Source organism: Pholcus phalangioides, unplaced genomic scaffold (genome assembly GCF_987345545.1).
Source record: "Pholcus phalangioides strain wild (caught in Gottingen) unplaced genomic scaffold, Ppha-v1.0 ptg000010l_1, whole genome shotgun sequence".
NCBI classification, from domain to species: Eukaryota; Metazoa; Arthropoda; class Arachnida; order Araneae; family Pholcidae; genus Pholcus; species Pholcus phalangioides.
The window spans coordinates 904,127-924,057 of record NW_028301603.1 but is presented as its reverse complement, the minus strand read 5'-3'; the positions used below and the strand labels follow the sequence as shown (position 1 = coordinate 924,057).

The 19,931-nt window shown below is 36.3% G+C and overlaps 1 protein-coding gene across 9 annotated transcripts in view; it reads right to left on the bottom strand.

The window, feature by feature from the left end:
* Window positions 1–19,931, bottom strand: part of LOC149080727 (rho GTPase-activating protein 45-like) — a 204,271-nt gene that overhangs the window by 6,487 nt on the left and 177,853 nt on the right. For 5 of the 9 annotated variants that reach the window (XM_089237403.1, XM_089237401.1, XM_089237408.1 and 2 more), the window contains 9 exons: window positions 17,715–17,903; window positions 16,574–16,711; window positions 15,251–15,307; window positions 14,525–14,655; window positions 13,227–13,307; window positions 9,773–9,942; window positions 8,372–8,572; window positions 7,425–8,243; window positions 2,733–2,907 (listed from right to left, as the gene is read on the bottom strand). In XM_089237403.1, the coding sequence (XP_089093529.1) occupies window positions 2,733–2,907; window positions 7,425–8,243; window positions 8,372–8,572; window positions 9,773–9,942; window positions 13,227–13,307; window positions 14,525–14,655; window positions 15,251–15,307; window positions 16,574–16,711; window positions 17,715–17,903 (1,961 nt within the window). Of the gene's footprint in view, window positions 1–2,732; window positions 2,908–6,746; window positions 6,969–7,424; window positions 8,244–8,361; window positions 8,573–9,772; window positions 9,943–13,226; window positions 13,308–14,524; window positions 14,656–15,250; window positions 15,308–16,573; window positions 16,712–17,714; window positions 17,904–19,931 lie in introns of those variants that run through there. The other 4 variants (XM_089237402.1, XM_089237404.1, XM_089237406.1 and 1 more) reach the window with 4 other exon arrangements.

Sequence of the window (19,931 nt, the reverse complement as noted above, 5' to 3'; positions counted from 1 at the left end):
TGTTTTATTTTTAAACATTAATTTATTACAATAATTAAAACAAAATATTAATTATAATTTGCAATTTTGAATTTTTCAACATCAGTGTTTCTTAACCTTTTTTTGTCCGTGGCCCCCTTTGAACCATATTTCTTTTCTCGTGGCTCCCCTGTCTTACCCAGAGTCTTCGACCCTCATCTAGAAGCAAGATCCTTTATACGTATTGAATTGATTTTTTCAGTGAATTTATATTGAACGAAAATTTTGCAATAAGATTGCTCTCCAGACCATTGGCCTAGAATTTATTGAGCTCCCTGCTGGTCAGAGTTGAATACAGGACCGTCTCAACATCATGGGCCCCTAGGCAAAGTGATGCTTTGGTAGTCCCATACTTAGCCGGAAATGAACAGCCTACATATTTCCTACTTATTTTCAAAATTTATTGTATTATACAAAATATCATGAGGGGTGGGGTCACTTATGGACATGAGACCCCCCCCCCCGTGCATGACCCCTCACAAGAGTGGGACTGACAGAGCTGCAACCCGGGGCCTGATATGGTTTTCATTACTTTTTGTTTATCACACTATAAATTTAATATAGAGGAGGGGTCTGTGAAAAACCGCATCCTAGTGAACCTGCTGCAAAATGTAGGCATTGAGGCCTGGGTAGGTCCATGCCCTAAGACGGCCCTGTTTTTATCGGTGGTTTTGTTGGATTCTGTAAGTGTAGTCACTAAGTTTTAAAAGCTTCATTTCTCCACACCAAATTTTTCTTCTCAGCCCTCCAAACCACCTGTTATGGGCCCCTTTCTCCATTTTCTTCTGTGGCCCCCTTGAAGTATCCCAGTACCACTAGGGGAGCCATATGGTTGAGAACCACTGATCTAGAACATATAAAATATAATTTTATGGTTTATTTATCTAAGCTACTCATTACCTGTGTTCAATTTGCTAAGTGGAATAGAGCTGCTTATTCAAAATATGTATGATATATCAGGGTTAGGTTTTTGACCCCATAAACTAACTCGGCATTAAAACTATCAAAATTTTACTGTAAATGATGCCAAATAGTTGTTGTTAACTTGATAAATATGTTATAAATAACAAAAAACACTTACTTTTATTTAGATTTAAGGGTTTTATATTCAGAATTGAGAATTTTAATTACTGAGGAAAACTATATATTTTAAATTTTGTGATCTGCCCAAAATTTTATACCATATAAAAATTCTCAAGCAGCACCTGTTAATGCATTAATTAAACTCATTTATTTTCACCTAAAAATTTCTTAGACCAGAGTGTATAAATTCACAGAGCTTTAAAGAGTATTTTCAACCAAAGCAGAGCTGACAAGACTTGATACCCAAAGTATTTGTTTTGCACATTTGAATACAGCTTCAATTGGAAAACCATTGCATTATAAATGCTAGTAAATTTACCATATCATAGTGCAAAAGTAAGAATAACTAAGTTTGACATATAAGAATGCCAAATTAAATGACATTTTAGTCCTACAATTTAATATTTTGATTGCTACATATATTTCAATGTTATGTGCAATAAGAGTATCGTTTTAAGTATTAGTGGTTATCTAGATAATTTACTAATAACAGAAATCAACATTACATACATGATGTAATAAATTTTCTTAAACACTTATCTGTTGTAAAAAGAGTACAGCAGACAGTTTATATTAATGCAAACATATATAAGCAGTTGAAGAAATTTTGGAAGGTCAAGAATCATCTTGAATCAAAGAATGTCAAATCGTTCCATAGTTTTCCCTTCATTGTTTATGTTATGATTTATTCAAATTTTATAAGAAAAAAAACAGATATATTGTCCAAAATAATTCTGTCAAGAGTAGAAAATTATTTTAGAATCATATTAAATATTTATTCTTTGCATAATGTAGTCACTTTAAACATTACATGCAATTAACGTGTGCATTTCCAATTGGAATTTTTATATCGAAAAGCAATATTTGAAGTTTTTGACAAATGTTTTTGATGTGACAGTTTAAACCGTCAAAAACCTGCCAACCCTGACCAGGGCAGATGCTAGTCATGGCTCAGCTACACATGCTCCAGGATAAAATGAAAAAGACAGTCGAAAATACTGCTCTGGAAGAACAAAACCGCAACATCCATTTTAAGAATATTTTCTCACCAACAGCAGATGCCGTACACTGAACAGGGGAGGGAGGGGGATAGTGTTGCCTCTTCCATTCAGAAATGAAGAAAAAGATATGCAAACAACACGCACTACTGATTCCTATGACTAAATAGCCTCTTGCAGAAAAAGAAATGCTCCCGAAATAATAAAAAAAACTTATTGAGGTTAAAGTAAACCTCTCGCCTTGCTCCAGGCAAAGTTTAATAAAACTGACCAGACCGTGTGAGCAATCATTAGAAGCGAAGGGAGATGGATCATTACTTGCTACTTCTCTTTTTTTATAGGTTTTGTTTTATTTGGGAAATATTATTGTGGCGGTGATGCTTGTTGTTAGTATGATCTGTTGTGGAAATTCAGAAAAGTAGCTTCACAAGTTTTGTGCCACCAGAATATGCAAAAATAATGATTTTTTTTGCAAATTTAAACCAGGTTTTTTTTTTATTCAAATTGTAATTGTTTCACTTAAATTTACTAGGGCTAACTAATGTACTCACTATTTTTTAGTTACCATAAATTTGAATTGAGTTAAAAGCAAAAATATTTCTCATTATTCGTTTAGTGGTTACGCACACATACATGTTATAGCTTTCTTCAGAAAGGCAAGGAACGAAGCCAAGACTAGATCCCCTTGTTCTGTACGCTGAAGGGGCCAAAGGTGAAATGTACCGCAGTTGTCCAGAGGAGGTCTTCAAGTCATGTGATTGTGAAATTTTAGATACGTGCTGAGCTAAAGCAGCACAACAGCTATCTTCTAAATGAAAAGCAAGCAAAAACAAAAAAGCAAATCTTTAATAAAAAAGCAAAAAAAAGGAAAAATAAAAGCAACATTAATCATCAAACAAAACATAAGTGCATACAATACATCTGGGGACAGGGGGATGGATGAGGGGTGGGGGTGAAGTGTCAGTCAAATTAAAATTCATGCACAATTAATTATAGTGCAATTAAAAAGATATACAGTGGGAGACATAATTATAAGATGCTACAAATATTCGCAAAAAAAATACAGAAAGAATATTTCCACAATAATGAAACTCAACTACATGTATCATTCATGTTGTGTAGCAATTGTGAGTGAAATTACAAAGAATGTTTGAGAAATAGTTTTTGATATTTTAATATTTTTGTAAATTGCAGTAAAAAATTAGTGGGACAGAAATAAAGGACATTTTCATTTCCACCAATTTATAGTAGTGTAGCACTGTGTTACTTCATGCAAATCATTTTTTTACGTTACTGGATAAAAAACTAATAAAAATATTCCCTCTTTACAAGTACTTCATCAGTAGGAAAAATACCATGGGGTACAGTGCTGCAAAAAAGTGAAATTCATGAAATTTTTCTATGGCGTGGTACCAGTGTTTCTAAAATGTACATAGCAAATAAAATTGGATGCTCTCGTCTCGATGTGGCGTTTTTTTGACACATTTTTTAAACCATGGAATATGTGATTTTGTAGAAAAATATGATCTGGGCACACCCCATGTTTGTCTGCTCCATCAAAGTGCAATGTTTGTGCTCTAGCATTAAAAGGCAAAATGTCATCCAGAGAGAAATATAAAATCTTCCTTACAACTTCAGCGCTCACAGCGAACAATTTCTAGAGTTTTAAAATTCTACAAGTAACATCAAATTTCAGCCTTAAGAGCATCATGGACCGCTGGGCCAAACAAGTTTTCTGAGGCCCTACCACGAAAACTTTTGAAAATCTCAACCAGATCTCATTTTTGTGAGGTCTCTTTTCTCTTGAGGCCCCCAGGTTGTGCCCGGGTGGGTAAATGCCTTAAGAACGGCACTGGGTAGGAGGCAATTTTCTTACATCGAACATCTAAAAGCTGCCATATAACAGGCTTGGAATGATGTCTCTTGTGACACTCTCATTAGTTTGGTTGAATCCATGCCAAATTGAGTTTTTGCTTTGATCAGCAACAGAGGTGGTTGTACAAAATATTGATTTTGATAAATTTATATGTAATTTGTTTGAATTTTATTTTACTTTTCCCTCAAAAATCAGTGTGTGCCTTATAATTTTGTCCATACTACACACACATTTTCTGTTTTCCCATAAAATAATATGGAAATATTTTTCAAAATTTCCACTACTTGGTATGAAGTTAATTTTTGCCGTCATAAAACAGCTTGAAATTTTTGATATTTTTACTTTGCTCCTTCTTGTGATTTCACTAAAATTTAAGAGTGTCTTATAATTGCGTCTCGCACTGTATATACAGTGAAACACCTATATATAACAATCCTCAAGGGACCACAATAATACATTGTTACAAAGGAGTTATTGTTATAGATGGGTTATAAACACTGAGAAGCCAGAAAAACTGGTACAGAGACGAGTGTATGCAAATAAGGGAGAAGTCCAACCAATCAACATAACTCTATGCTATATAAAACAACAGATAGCTAGGGAAGCGGTTAGATTGGTTTCTGTAGCTACAATGGCAGGTTATAACAATCTAAGTGACCTTGAATGTGGCTTAGTAGCCAGCTCTTGTGATACGGGAATGTAGAAAAACCTCATGAAGTCATGGACCCCGCAACAAAGGACTGTTTTAGCTAATAGAAACTCTGTCATGGTATTGGGTGTGTGTAGTTGGCATGATAAAATTAAAAAAAAAAAGTTAAGTTTATAAACGACTCTGTTCACCAGATCAGTATATAGGTGACCAGTATATAAACATCCTTTTCTGATCACTTACACTCATTTATGTCCTGTGTGCATTCTGACAGGATTGGACAATTCTAACAGGACAATGCGACACCACACATTTTTTGCTACAGAGTGGCTCCAGGAACAATCATCTGACTTCAGCATTCCTAGATTCCCCAGACACTAAATTATCGAGCATACATGGGACACCTTGCAACAAAATTCACAAAAGAGACCTCGATTACCTTGCACCGCTATGAAATTGTGGATTGCCCTGCAAGAATCATGGTATGAATTGCCTCCAGAATATATTCACACAGGAACAGGCTTAAGTATTTTGCAACCCGTTGCAAAAAAACAGCTTTATAGCTCCCTAAAGCAGAGATTTCTGATGCCTCCCTCCCTCCAGTGTCCATGAACACCCTGGTGCATGCCATATCCACATTGCCACCCAAGAATTGACTATCAAACTAATATTTCACGATCTTTGAAAACCATTAGATAATAAATTTCGGCCTGCTGCGTAGCCAAAATCGGTCTGCAAGTGTGCCCAGACATTTGAAAGTTGAGGGGCTTTCAGGGCTAGAGAACAGATTCTAACTAGGGCCACAACTCTATAGCTACTCCTTCAGTTGGACAAGCATGTATTAGACTTCTCCTGTATAATCTCTACACATAAAATTAATTTTCTGTGTGTGTGTGTGTGTGTGTGAGCACATGTTCTCAATACAAATCTACAATTTTAGACAGATCATCACCAAATTTTCCATATACACCAAACAAGGCCCGGATTGAATGATAGGCTACTTTAAAAGTTCCTCAGAGCTGGGCAAATGTCCGAAATGGGCAAAAAAAAAAAACAAAAAAAAAACTGTTGAGCAACAATGTTTTCTGGGCTTCAACAATCACTTTCAGAATGTTTACTTTGACTACCGTGGTTCCCTAGCAATGTGTTTCAGACATGTATATGCCCTTACTTTGTCACTTCTTTAACGATACCAATATTATGTATAATAGTTTATTCCTTTATAATGTTTTGTCACTTTTACAATCCTCTGAGTAATTGAAGAAAACCCAGTGGAGCCAGGCATTATAGCTAGTTTTGAATAATTTTAAAAGAATTCAGCACCCCTCTGGTCTAGCATCCAAGGCAATAGATATACCTGTACACATATTGTGGCTTTGGGAGGGGGAGGGGGAAAGATAGGTCTGTCAAAATTCTAGGCCAGAGGATTCAATGTCTGAATTTTAGAGATCTTTGACAGAATTAAAAGCTAAATTGCTTTGTTAGGAAGTTAAGGTCAAAATATATAATCAAAGTATTTTCATTCCACTTTGCGGCCCTGAAAAGTTTGCTGCCTGGTGTGGCCGCACCCTTCATACCCAAGTCTGACCTTGCCTTCACACATTAGTGAAGTACATGTCATTCTGTGTTGCAGTTCTGCATGCTTCAGGAGGGGAGCTACACAATATCAGGTAGGTGTACCAGTTTTGATATGAATACATTTAAATCATCTGACAATTCTGGGTGCATTCGCAAAAAATTTATGTAATGAAATAATTCAAACACTCACAGGAAGTATTCAGAATATGTGTGTTTTTTATGTCTGAGTAGATCCTGTTGAGGCAAATCTAATGGTACTATACTCTGATTTCAACACTTCTTCCGATATGGGCACCAGGCTAGCAGCCTGCTTTTGTAATGAAATTGTTCAACACCATATCCCGAGAGGTTCGCAATGCAAATAAAAGCCAGTGGTGTTATCTAATGGGCATTTTTGAGACAAATATAATAAACTATTTTGGTTTTAATACCTTTTCTGGTGTGGACACCAGACCCACGGCCTGATATTTGTAACAAAATATATTGTTTTACGCTATGTATCAGTCACAAATGACAATGGCATCTTCTGTAAATTATTCCATTCCAAATACAAATCAGATGATACCAATTTCATTATGTCGGTTACCCACCACATAAGGCACAAAGAACGTATTTCTGTCAAAACTTACAATTGTGTCTATGACACAGCCTACACCAATTTTTCTGGCACTTCAGTGTATTAGCATCGTGAAAAGTGTGTCAAAATCAGCAATATCGTTATACAGGTGATTATCATTATAGAGGGTTTCGTTGAACAGGATTTTCACTGTACATGTAAAAAACAAAAAATAAAGTTACATATCAGTAATTTAATACAAAAGCGCCAGGAAAAGGATGAAGCTTCATAACGTTTCAACACAATCGAAAACCAAGATACAAACAATATAAAATTGCATGCAAAAATGTTTAATGGGATAAAGAGTAGTCCTAGCTTACATTCAGGTGTAAAACTGAACACATCCCCCCAAGAAAATACTTTTGGAAGGACATCTTATGAAACTAAATATTATTCATCACTTATTCAGAGCGAGGTCTAGCACAAGTGCTCATTGGTTCAAATGCTCAGCGGATCAAAAAGGCTGAATGAATGACAGAACTCTGCCACTGGACTGAGTCAAAAAGGTTGAGAAATGCTGCCTTAGATATTGCAAACATCTTATCAGTTATATTATGTGACAGGTATAGGAAACAAGAGCATGCAGGTAGGAGAGAAACAGCTCACCTTGCTTGTGTTCCCCACTAGCCTGTTGCAATTGATGACAACTTTCTTGATGAATGCTCAATACAGCTTGCTGTGAAGGAACAGCTGAAGATGATGACGTAGCGACAGATCCTGGAAGGGTTTCAACTAATTTCAAGGATGATTTGGAAATGTCTGCGAGTGAGCCACTGCTTCCTCTTGCCACTAAAGGCGTTTCTGAAGGAGCAGTGGACGATGACTCGAAGAACTGCCGTCTCAACTCGGCAGTTACAGAAGAAGTGGAGGTTCGAGTTCCTGCTGCAGAAGCAGTGGAAGGTTTCTGCCCAGATAGATTGACAACAGCAGTGGATGTGAAAACAGCACCTGAGTCACTCTGACAGGTTTCACCAGTTCCGGTAGGACTAGTGGAAGCAGCTGATGACACACCCGATGATTCTGACAAAGATGACAGACCGTGTTTCTGCTCAACGAGGGAGCTGTGGAGAAAGCTCTGACTTAGTTGTAAGTTGGACGGTATTGTTTTTCTTGGTGGTGGCACTGGATGAAGACTGTCTTTCCAGAAGGAATCCCCTCCAGACATAGACTCTTCATCGGTTGATCTCAACAAAGAACTGCTATGACTAGCTTCAGAAACTGCAGGTGATGACGAAAGAGACGCTCTCGTGTCTAAAACTTTTGCACATTGTTGGGTCGGCTTCAGGCCATCCTCACTGAACTTTCTTCTAGAGTCCTCCGTTTGACCATGGGCAAAAGGAGATGATTTCTTGAATACTGAGTCATCAGGAAGAAGAATTTCTGGGAAGTCATCATCAGAAAGAATGCCAGAGTACAGAAGATCCTCTGTAATACATAATAATATTAAAGTGGCTTCAAGATATACAACTATATTTTCAACAATGAACTTGGATAAACATAACATCAGAGCAAATTTTTACAATGTTTCACAAAAGTGCCTCACCAACACTAACCTGACGAATGCATAGCATCTGAACTATGTCTAGACTCCTCTGTGCTCTGACTTTTCTCTGTAGTTATGTATCCTGGAAGCGAGAAATCTTCGTTTTCTACACCTTCTGCACACCTTGAGTCAATGTGAGGCGGTTCTTCGAAATCACTGGTCTGGCTTGTACCCGACACTGTGCGACTGAGAGACTGCTTTGCTACGCTAACTAAATTTGCCATCAATGTGGATACACACACAAAAAGTAATAATTAGAATAGAGACACAGCTAGAATAACATAGTAAATTTCACAAAAAATTGGTAAAGTTAGGGATGAGGGAAAAAAATGGGGGAGGGGGGTTTGAAGAAGAAATGAAACACACACACAATAAAGAATGGGATGATAATTCTCCCGCTTCTTGGAAAATTTGTTGTAATAAAAGTTGTCATGGTGTTCTTCATACAAATGCGGAAACTTTTGGAGTCCAGAAAATCCGGAGATTCTCCTGATTCCCCCCCCCCCTGGATGAAATAGAATAATTTGATAGCAACGATCAAAAAAATTTTTTATTCATTTTTGTGAGAAACTAAAAAAATCATTTAATTGAAGAAAAGTGACTTCCCCAATCAGAATATAATAATGTAAAACATTTGCAGCTCAATTTTTATGCTGTCTGGAATGTCCCCCAGTTTTATTTTCAAAATAACTGTATCGCTCAAGCTTTTTCTACACAGTTGGCACACCATGGCGACCGTGAGAACTACTGTATAACACAGCATCTACCATAACCTACAGCGATATCTAACTTGAAGCAGAACTGACCTCGTGGCATCATGTCAAACCAAACAAAAACAGATTTGAAAGAGTGGATGATTCAGATGGTGCAACAGAACTAATAAAATGGGGCAAGGGAAATTTCCATGAGCCGGCAAACTGTTTTTTTTTAATATCGTGTATATATATATCTATATATATATGGAAAAGCAAATATCAGTAAGGCTGGTCCAGACAAGCACGATTATCACTGCATGTCGAAGATGGAGGAATGTACAATCAGTTGTCAGTTGAGTGCTGTTTTTCATAGAGGAACCAGTTTCATAATAGGAAAAAGAACCTTGTCTATCAAGAACTGTGTGATTTTTACCGTCCATGATGATCTGGCAATTTTAGTTTACTTTTCATCCTGCAAGGCATACGCCAAAAATTACATACACACAGTTAACACTTGTAATTTTTGCACTAAAACTGAGGGGAAAATCAAATTTTTGGTTAAAATCAGAAGAAATTTTTAATAATTCCAGAGAGCGGGAGGGAGGGTAGAAAACTCCCAGAGAGTTTGCGGGTCTGTTATTATTAACATTATATGAATGGTTACTTTGCTCCACAGGAATGCTGTATAACAAGTATTAATACAAAAAACAAATCACCTGGACGATATCGTGCTGATGTGGCCTGAATTCTTTGGAAAAGAATTTCATCTTTTTGACTAGATTCAGGAGTTCCACCAAATATTTCAAAAGCATATGTGATAAGAAGTTCTATGACTCTGGTCTGGTGGACTGTATCGACTAAGGAGCTCAGAGAGGCACTGCCCTCACTACAAATACATAAAAAAATACATGGAGAAAATATTAGAAAATAAACATATGCACATTGTTATTTTTTTATACAGGCCTAGCTTTATTTTTTTTCCCTCAAAACCACATAACTCATGTACTCTATACACAGAGATGGTCCACCCTTTTCCAAGACAAGTTACCTAATAGTTACTTATTGCGGCCACACACACATACCTGTACATACAATTCACGAGCTATTCTTCAAATTTTAATACCAAGATCACATGTGTACCGTTTTACAGAACAGTATGTTTTTCTTTTTTAAAATATGAAATTTGACTGTCTGACCATTTTAGCGAAAATTTTCATTTTTTGAGAAAGAATTTTAATTCAGTGGAATCTCATTACAATGGGTTGAAGAGGGTTGTCCATTTTAATGAAAGTCTGGTTTATAACACATGATAATATAGAATGTAATGCAACCGGGTAATCATAAAAGTACAGTAGTTAACTATGAAAAGTGTTTATTATACAAAAAACTTCCTTCAACATAGGTTGAATTGAAGATGTTGCGTATGCACTGCATTCATCTTAATTTTTCTGGATAACAAACGGTACAAGTTATGCAGCACATCCATGTTTACGAAAAACAACACAATGATCTATGTTTAATCGCTTGCTTTGGAAATACTTTCTACATGAGTAACTACATTTTTAATACCTTTTTAAATGATTAAAACGAGTTTTAAACTCATCAGATAAAAATAAGTATCCTTTATCATCACTACAGCTTTTTTAACTGTCCGTTATAATGGGGGAGATTTTCATTATTATTGAGGTCCTACTGAATGTGTTATCAAATTTTGAATTCAATTATCATAATGCAAATCCTGTATGCGTATTGATAAAAGTTCGTAGGGTTCAAAAAAAGGTTAAAGAAAAATAACAGAGGTCTGTTTAGAAATTTTTTATAGAATGTTTGGTGAAAATTTTGGATGTTTTATGACCTGTTTTTGTGAAAATTCTCTTTATTTTTTGGGAAAAGGATTTTAATTTGGTGAAATTAAATAATCCAGGTTATTTCGTACACGTTGAAATGAAATGCTGAATTTTTGGTTTCATCAATTTGCATTTTGTGATAGGTCTGTTTCTCAGATCTGGGATTTTGTGGAGTCGAGAAAACTGACTCAATTTTGACTGGACAGACACCTGAATAAGTGTCAGATATGTAAGACATTGTGTTCAAATATAATAACAATTACCATATTCTAACAGCCAGGGAGACGGGGAATACCCATATTTCCTAGCATGCCGGGAAATTCAAATCACAGATTCTGGAAAATTCTTAAATATTTTTATACAAAAATCCATCGAACTGGCTGAATGCCTTTTGTGATCTTTATTAAACCTTGTTTTTTTCAGCATGTCTGGAACGGACTAGAACCCAACATTAAAAAAATTTTGTGTCCCCGTAACATAACCATAGATCTCCATGAAGAGTCCTTTTCTAGTCCTTTTTATTATTTATTTTTTCATCTGATCTCTGTTGTGTCCTCTGGGACCAATTCGTGGGATCGCATGCTGCAGATTGGTCTTCAATGTTAATGTTTTCAGTGTTGCCATTTCAAAATATTGTTTTATTTCCCAAAAACTTGTTTCTATACGTAAATTATTTGACCTTGAAGCTGATTGGCTTGTCTGACATGTGCAGCCGGGAATTCCCCCTCAAATACCAGCCGCATGCTGTCACGAGTACATTTCCTGAACTACTTGAACTATTTTAACTACTACTTACTCTACCCCTTAGGTAGTTTTATCGTTCTCGACTTAGGTCATTAAGCTAACTTCTAAAAAAATGTTGTGAACTAAATAACCAATGCTATTGCTCCCGGCTGGTCCGGGTGAAATGCTTTCAACTAAGTTTAAATTTTTCTAAAAAAAATATAAGTTTTCACTTCAGAAGGAAAAAGTTTTTCACTTCAGCTCTGACCGACGACTGCCACTCCCAATGGGTTTCTGAATGGTGAAACCCTGAGAGGTTTCAGGGTATCCTGCCTATTGACTGCTGATGCTCAGTTCATATCTGCCTTCGGACATCTGTGGTGGTTTGATCATCATGCTGGTCACTGATCATTCGGCGATCTTCTAGTGGACGCTGCTACCAATGAACTGAACTCCAGAACTCTGTTCCTTCATCTTGATTGGACTTATGCGTGTTTACAACCTGAACTTAGAGCTTCTGGGTTCTCAAGAAGAAATTGAATTCTCAGCTGATAAGGAACTATCACGGGTGAGATATCATCAGTTTGACTGAACTAAATATTTAAATATAGATCTCAATGAAAAATTTGTTTTAAAAGTCAAAAATAACTAAAAGTTTAAATTGTAAATGTAATGTCTTAAAATTGTAAACGAAATAAAGTAATTGAGGTGAATAGAAACTTATTTGTATTTCCTTCTTGTTGTCTGCATTAACAAAGGATATTTCGAACCGGACATGTAATCCCAGGGGAGGTTATATCCCACAAGTTTTGGCGGTATGCCAGCTAATGTGGGAAATACGATATCATCGAGAATATCTATGTCAAATTTGAAATAAATCAGTTATTGAATAGTATATTTTTAGTGATACTTCTATCTACTACAATACAGTTTTTGAAGCTTTTTGACCACGGTAAAAGGTACGAGATCCCTGTACCTGTCAACTCCAGCATTTGCATGAATAAGTTGAAAAAAGTTAATTACATATAATAATTAAATTAATTTTTTTTATTCTTCCTCATTCATATACAGCATCTGAGGAATAATTTTTATGTTAGATACGAGTAAATATAATACATCATATTAAGGGGGGGGGGAGGGGGGGGGGGAGTTAATCCCAAATACACATTATACTTATGAACACCAAAGACCCTTTTACATGGGATATAAAATATTCCAGGAAGTTACCAGTAACAGGGATTTTCCCTACAACCCATTTACGTGGAGTTTAGTTTTATGCTGGTATTTTTTCCTTTCCGTCTTTCCGGAAGTCATCACTGGTCACGTGGGTTGAATGGAAGTTATTGGCTCAAGATGGGGCTGAAGGAGCTAACAGTAGTTTTAGCAGCACAAAGGGATATGGGAGAGGAGGGCGGAGTCACCCACCATTATTCTACAACAAAGATGGAATATTGTCCCTTTCTCCCCCCCCCCATGATGAAAAAGTTTCCATGCAGGTAATAATCAGCAAAGCTACCCCCAATCTTCCACATGTAAACAGGGCTTTAAGAAAATGTGATAATTAACAAAAGCAATATGTATCATCCACAAAATATTTCACCTGGTTCTAAGGAGCGTAGGTCCAAAAACGATCCCTAAATTGCTAGGCGGCATGTTATTATGCTCTGAATGCTCAGAAACCCTAGAAAAAAAAAAGAATTTACATCAATTAAAAAAGTAAGCGATTAGGAGCGTTCACTCATCTAATTACATACTGTGATAAAAATAAATCATGTTCTATTCTTATTACATGCTGCTGGAATAGCATAGCTGCCAACTTTGAAGAATGAGGAATTATGGAGGTTTTTGTGTGGAACCAAACTTCCAAATAAAAATAAATATAAAAGGGATTTCTGAAAAATATAGGTATTTTTCATGAAAAAAATACATTGTAGGAATTTTTCCTTTGCAGAAACGGGAAATTGTGCAAGCCATCGCCGATTAGTGCCAAGTTGGCAATCATCACCAACAGCAGGTAAATTTACCTGTCATTACTACTCCCAAATCTCACATTTAAAAAGTTTGGCCAAAAATAGAACATACAAACTCACTACTTCACCGCACACCAACTCCGGTCATATATCGCCATACATACCAGTGGAGTTGGGTGGGAAATGAAGGCTCCATCCATCGGTGGTCGCCCTAGGTTCGGTAGGTAAAGAACTTGCTTCTAATGTTCTATGCCCGGATTCGAACCCATGGACCTTGATGGTAACCTTCATAGTGGAAGACGAGCATCTTTACCACTGCGCCACTCGGGCATACAAACTCACTGGGACATAGTGCTAAAACAGACATATCATCAATTTCGGATGTTGAAAGGCCGAATTGAGACTAGCTGTTTGGTGAACTTCATCTTTTCCTCCCCCAAAAATGTGAGATCTGATGCAATGGCGACAATTTACTTTACACTTGTGATGTCATTTTGGGGATAAAAAATTAAAAAGGCACATTTCTTTTTTCCAGGCAGATTTTTTTAGAAACAATTCCCCCCCCCCCCCAAAAGTAAAGACTTTTTACAATCATGGTTGAAATTAGGGAGATGAGATTTGGTAGCTATGGAGTAGTGTACGGACAGGTCTCACGTGAACTCTACAGCAAAGGTCTTTAAAATAAATATCATAAAGCTTTTTTAGTAAAAATTTATTTCTGGCAAGTTGCGATATTCATTCCGTTGCTAAAAGGAATTAAGTTTCCAATTAGAATTTGAGGTTGTGGTGCAACTTCATATCTCAGCTTAATTTTGAACGTGGCATCAGAAGAATCAAAAATTACATTGAAATGAATGACGTGTGTATAGCAGGATTCAAAAACATTAAGCACAACTAAGAAAATACAGTGTATACAATGCCCACCTACCTGTACAGGTGATGCATGAGGCATGCCAACGTTGCTAGATGAACCGGCGGAAGATGAGACACCAACTTATGAAGTTCTTTGACAACATTTTCAGCTGCTTGCTTGGACATGTCTTTCTGGGACGGAAAATCCTATAAAAAAATTGAACGTTAAGCACTGCTTATGAAATATGTGATCTTGCTACAAATACAGTCGAGTCTTCATGTGACAAAGCAGCTTGTTCTACAGAAAAATTGGATTGCCGCAAATAATTTTCACTACACAAAATAAAGTAAATTCAGGAAAATTTTTGTCAAAAAAATTCCTTTGAATACAAGTTCATTCAAATTAGGAAAATTCAAATTTCATTAAAAGGAATTCCAGTACGTTTCTGAAACTTTTCTTCCCTCACAACCCATAGTTTGTCTGTTACCATTAAGGCAATTTACTACTGTTTTGACACCAAGATCTAAGATGCATTAGATTTTAAGTTAGTACATAAGTTATATGGTTACTGTTATCTAATTTCCAATTTAAGAATGAGAAATCACAGCAAGTGAAAGAAAATATTTTTTTTGACAAGGAAACAATCTAACAAATCATATCTTTAAAAAAGAACAGAAAATGACTTTTGGCAATCTCAATTATTTGTTTATATGATTAATTGCCTTAAGATGTTAATCCTTTTTCAACACTAGAAAGCTCAAGCGATGATGTAACTATGAAAACCCATGAACATAAATTTACCTTTGCAATTTTTATAAATTCTGGATATAGCCTGAAGGTCAGGAGAGGTTCAGGAAGCTGAAAAATAAATGAAATATAGAGTCAGACATGACGCAATGGAAATGTTATCAATGCATATGAACATCGTATAGCTAATGCATATGTTACTGCCAAAGCCTGAAACGGGCCAGTTTGCCCACATTGGAAAGTTGGTTGAACCGACCAATGTCCGAAATTTGAGCCGTGCACATCTGCCAGATTGCTGGCCAAAGAAAAGGCTTGAATTGGGGTCATTGTCAATTTGACGTATTTTTTTGTGTGATAATTATGGCAGTTTATAATAATCGTTGGCTATGGCAACTCTAATTATCAAACAAATCAAAACATCAATAACTTGGGGGATGGATATACAGGGTCGGCAAAAAGTCTGTAGAAACTTTAAAAAGTCATAAAAACCGGAAAAATAACTGAATAATAAAAATGGTTTGCATTCCAAACGCTAGGTCACAGGAATTTAAGACAGGAAAGAAAAAAACTAAAAAAACAGCCTATAGGTGGCACTGACATACACAAGTCAAAGAAAAGACATACAAATAACGAACAGAATGTCTCCAAATCCTTTATTACAGCAGTATGTGTTCCATGTGACCACTACCACCACAGGGGATAATAAAATTGCAGGCGAGTCACAAATCCAGCAACGGCAGAGTGCAGCAGGTCCACAAACACGGTTTATAACAGTGAACTGGTTGTGGATTAGGAGCGCAAGTTACAGGAATTTTTTTAAGACAGGGAAAAAACTCAAAAGCCAGCTGATAGGTGGCGCTGGTTTGAGCTACTTTGGTGGAAATATGCAAATAAGACAGTTATAAGAACTTGCGCTCCTAATGCACAACCAGTTCACCGTTGTAAACTGTATGTGCTTTTTGCCGTTGCTGGATTTGTGACTCGCCTGCAATGTGTTATTCCCTGTGGTGGTGGTTACGTGGAATACATACTGCTGTAATAAACGATTTGGGGGAATTCTGTTCGTTATTTGCGTACCTTTTCTTAGACTAGTGAATGTCAGCACCACTTATAGGCTGTTTTGTGAGTTATTTTTTTCCGTCTTAAAAAATTCCTGTGACCTAGCGTTGCTAACCATGCAAACCGTTATTGATTTCGACTGCTAAATGGGGATAGGGGATGGGAACTGGATTTTAATGTGCAAAAATCAAAAAACTAAAATTCTATATACGCTATTTTGTGCATCAAATATCAAAATATCACAATCTATTAATAAGCCCAGAAAAAATATAAATCACAAATGAATTAAACAAAAAAATATATATATATCAAACATACTTGACGCAAATACAATTTTAAAACATTAGCAATCACATTGGGGTGGAAACCCTCCAAGTCTACCAGTTCAGCACCATTTTCAAAACTCTGGCAGAGTTTTTCTACTTTAGACTTCACACCTGACACTCGATAAATGCCCTATAAGAAAAAATGACACAATTAATGCCTATTTGAAAAATTTTAAATCATTATACAAAATCTAAAAGCTTATAAAACCAACATCATCTCAACGTTTCCTCCAAACTTAGAATTACATTTTGTGTAATTACATATTTTGACAATTGCTATTATGCATCACTCACAAGAGTTTGATCATTATTCACAAACCAGATTCAAAATGTTTGGTCAATGTACCTATTGGTATTCCATGGGTAAGAATGGGTGGGCCCCCCACCTCTGGGCCACACTGTGAGCTGCAAAGGTCCTGTGATAGTACACCATTTAAGGCTTTGATAGTCGTTCTTACATCAAATTTGTTTACCTCAAAAACTCTTAAAAGCTATGGGTTCCAGGGAATTCCTTCTGTTGCCCCCCCAAATAGTTACAGCACTGCTCCCATGCATATCATTATTACAATTAAAAGAAAACCAATACTTTTTGTTTTATAAAAAGTATAATTATCTCTCTGGGATTTTTGCACAATTCCAGTATTCCTGCTGATGTGAAGTGTGCATGATTATTTTTTCTTTATTTGTTTAGGCGTACATACTTTGTCTATCTTTAACAACACATGCTCGTCACTAGACCTCCATTCTATCTATCATTAATTACATATGTAAAATTTTTTATTCTGGCAAGATCTTCAGGCAGAAATAATTCTGGCATGACCACACCCTTCAGTGAGGTTATATCACCCAAGCTACAGAATATGGTTGTGCATCTACTGATGTGAAAATAGTTGGTGCTCATAACAATGACCCTCATCATTCCATAGAAGAAGAACGTTATATCCGGTGGTTGTTATATAAAAAGGAAAACATATGGAATAATTGTTACATGAAACATTTGGGACTTACATGTACTGGTATTATTCATTGTAATGATTTGGAATAAAAAATGAAGATAAAAGTGATTCTCTATTTTTGTGATTTTTTTTTTCTCTTCTAAACGACCAACAGAAATATGTAATTCACACACTCACCTTCATATAGAACCCTTTCTCTTCAATTTCATGTATGCATTTGCTCATAATATAGGGAACCTCTTCGCCAGCATCGAGAGAATGAGCCCCAAGATCTACTCCGAATGTATTCATTTTCCTAGGGAGACGTTTTTTACCACATTGGATTGCAAGTGCTTCGAGGCATTTTTTATGACTTGCTAGTCCACACTACAATTGGTAGGAAAATGCAAAACTATACAGTATTAGCAAAATCTAGGCTTGACAAAGAACAATTTTCATAACATGTCAGTATAATGTGATAATGGATGTACATGTACATTACATAGCCATAAATCAGTGGATACTTAAGTTATAGAAAAATACTCGATTTTTACTGTGATTTTGGGCATGTAAACATAACGCTTAAACTCTCACTTTCGAATTAAGTATCAGTCACAAACGCATTTAGGGAACCAACAAAAAATTACATTTAAAAAAAAAAAAAAGGAGATTGTTGATCAACCCCATGTTGCAAATGATTTATTTCAAGAATAGGCAGATTGCTGATAAGTAGCCAGCCAAAAGCGGATACAGCCCCCCCCCCCACCCCAATGGAGGAAAGGGAAAAGGGAACGAATCATCTAAAGTATGCATAATGGAGGATGGGGGGGAAAATATCCATACTTCTGCTAATGCCAATGATAGTTTTTACATTGAGCAATAGGGCGACTGTGTCCCCCCCCCCGCATCCACCTATGTTAGCCAACAACATTGAATCAAACAAAGCATGGACGCAAACAGTCGATAAAAATCACTGCAAGAAGAGTTCAAACAAATGCAAAAAATGCAACAAGAAAAAAAAAAAACTTTTTGAGAATTGTAATTTTAGGGGCCCAAACGTTAAAAAAATTTATTGGGGGTGGGGGGGGGGTCTAGCAAATTTTAGGGATGTCTAGATGGTTTAATGTTGCATCGATCTAATAACAGTAAAAATAATTTTTTTCGCCCTATCAACACAGCTTTAAAATAGCCATCGATAAAAACCTTCAAACTGGCATTATTTTTCTTGATTTCATTAAAACTTACAATGAAGTGCCCTATGACAAAGTTCTCCTCAAACTGTCTAATCTTGACCTCAAGGTACAACTGCTTAAATGGATGGAGGCTTTCCGAAATATCGTAAACAGTTTGTCCAGTTTAATGATCATAACTTCCAATCAGCCTCTGTTATGTCTGATACCCATCGGGTCCCAAAGCAATATATGCCAAAATCGTATGTCACAGAAAATCTATGCTACTGCGGAAAGATATGGAAGAATTTTAAGAAAAAATTTAGAAAACATTATTATGGGAGTTTTTACTGCAGAACATTCCCAGTCAGCCAAGAGCTTGTTGCAGATCAATGCAAAACATTCTGCTTTGGGACCCTCAGGGATCGATCCTCCTCTCCCCCTTATTATTCACAATTTACATCAATGACCTCCCAGAATTCCTCAGCTGCACCATAAGATTCTTTGCAGATGACTGCACGATTTATCGCATCATTCAAAAATAGTCCGATTAAGAACTTCTCCAACATAATCTGGCTTCCATCTCTAACTGGTGTTCACTATGGCAGAATGCCTATCAATATTTCAAAAACAGTTTTCATGAGAGTTACATGTAAATTACTTCCTCTTAAATACTTTTACTCAATCAATAATTTAACTATATCCCAAGTTTCTGAAATTAATACCTTGGCGTCATGATCACAGCTGACCTACATTGGAACAAACATGTTGATTATGTCTTCCTCAACTAACTTTTCTTTCTTCGCCACAACCTCAAACATCCCACTCAGGATATCAGACTGCTCTGATACCAAAAACTTATATCTCTGATACTTTCATACAAAGCTGAAATCTGGGACCGCTACACCTCCAGTAATATAGACAAACTGAAATAAATCCACCCATTTCATCCACGACTGCTGGTCACCTTTTGTATCCAATGTATGAACTTAACTTTTAATATCTCCCCCCCCCCCCCCCACTCTTCATGTTATTTTTCGACTAACCCTGTTTTATAAGAGAGATCTATCACGGCCATCTTAACTTTGATACTTCTGATATTCTAGTCAAACCATCCCATATCTCCAGAAGACTTGACCATCCCCTTAAAATAAAACCTATTTTTGCTTCTACTGACTGCTTCAAATACAGCTTCTTTCCTCATACCATTGGTAAATGGAACAAACGCCCCAGCTCTATTGTCAAA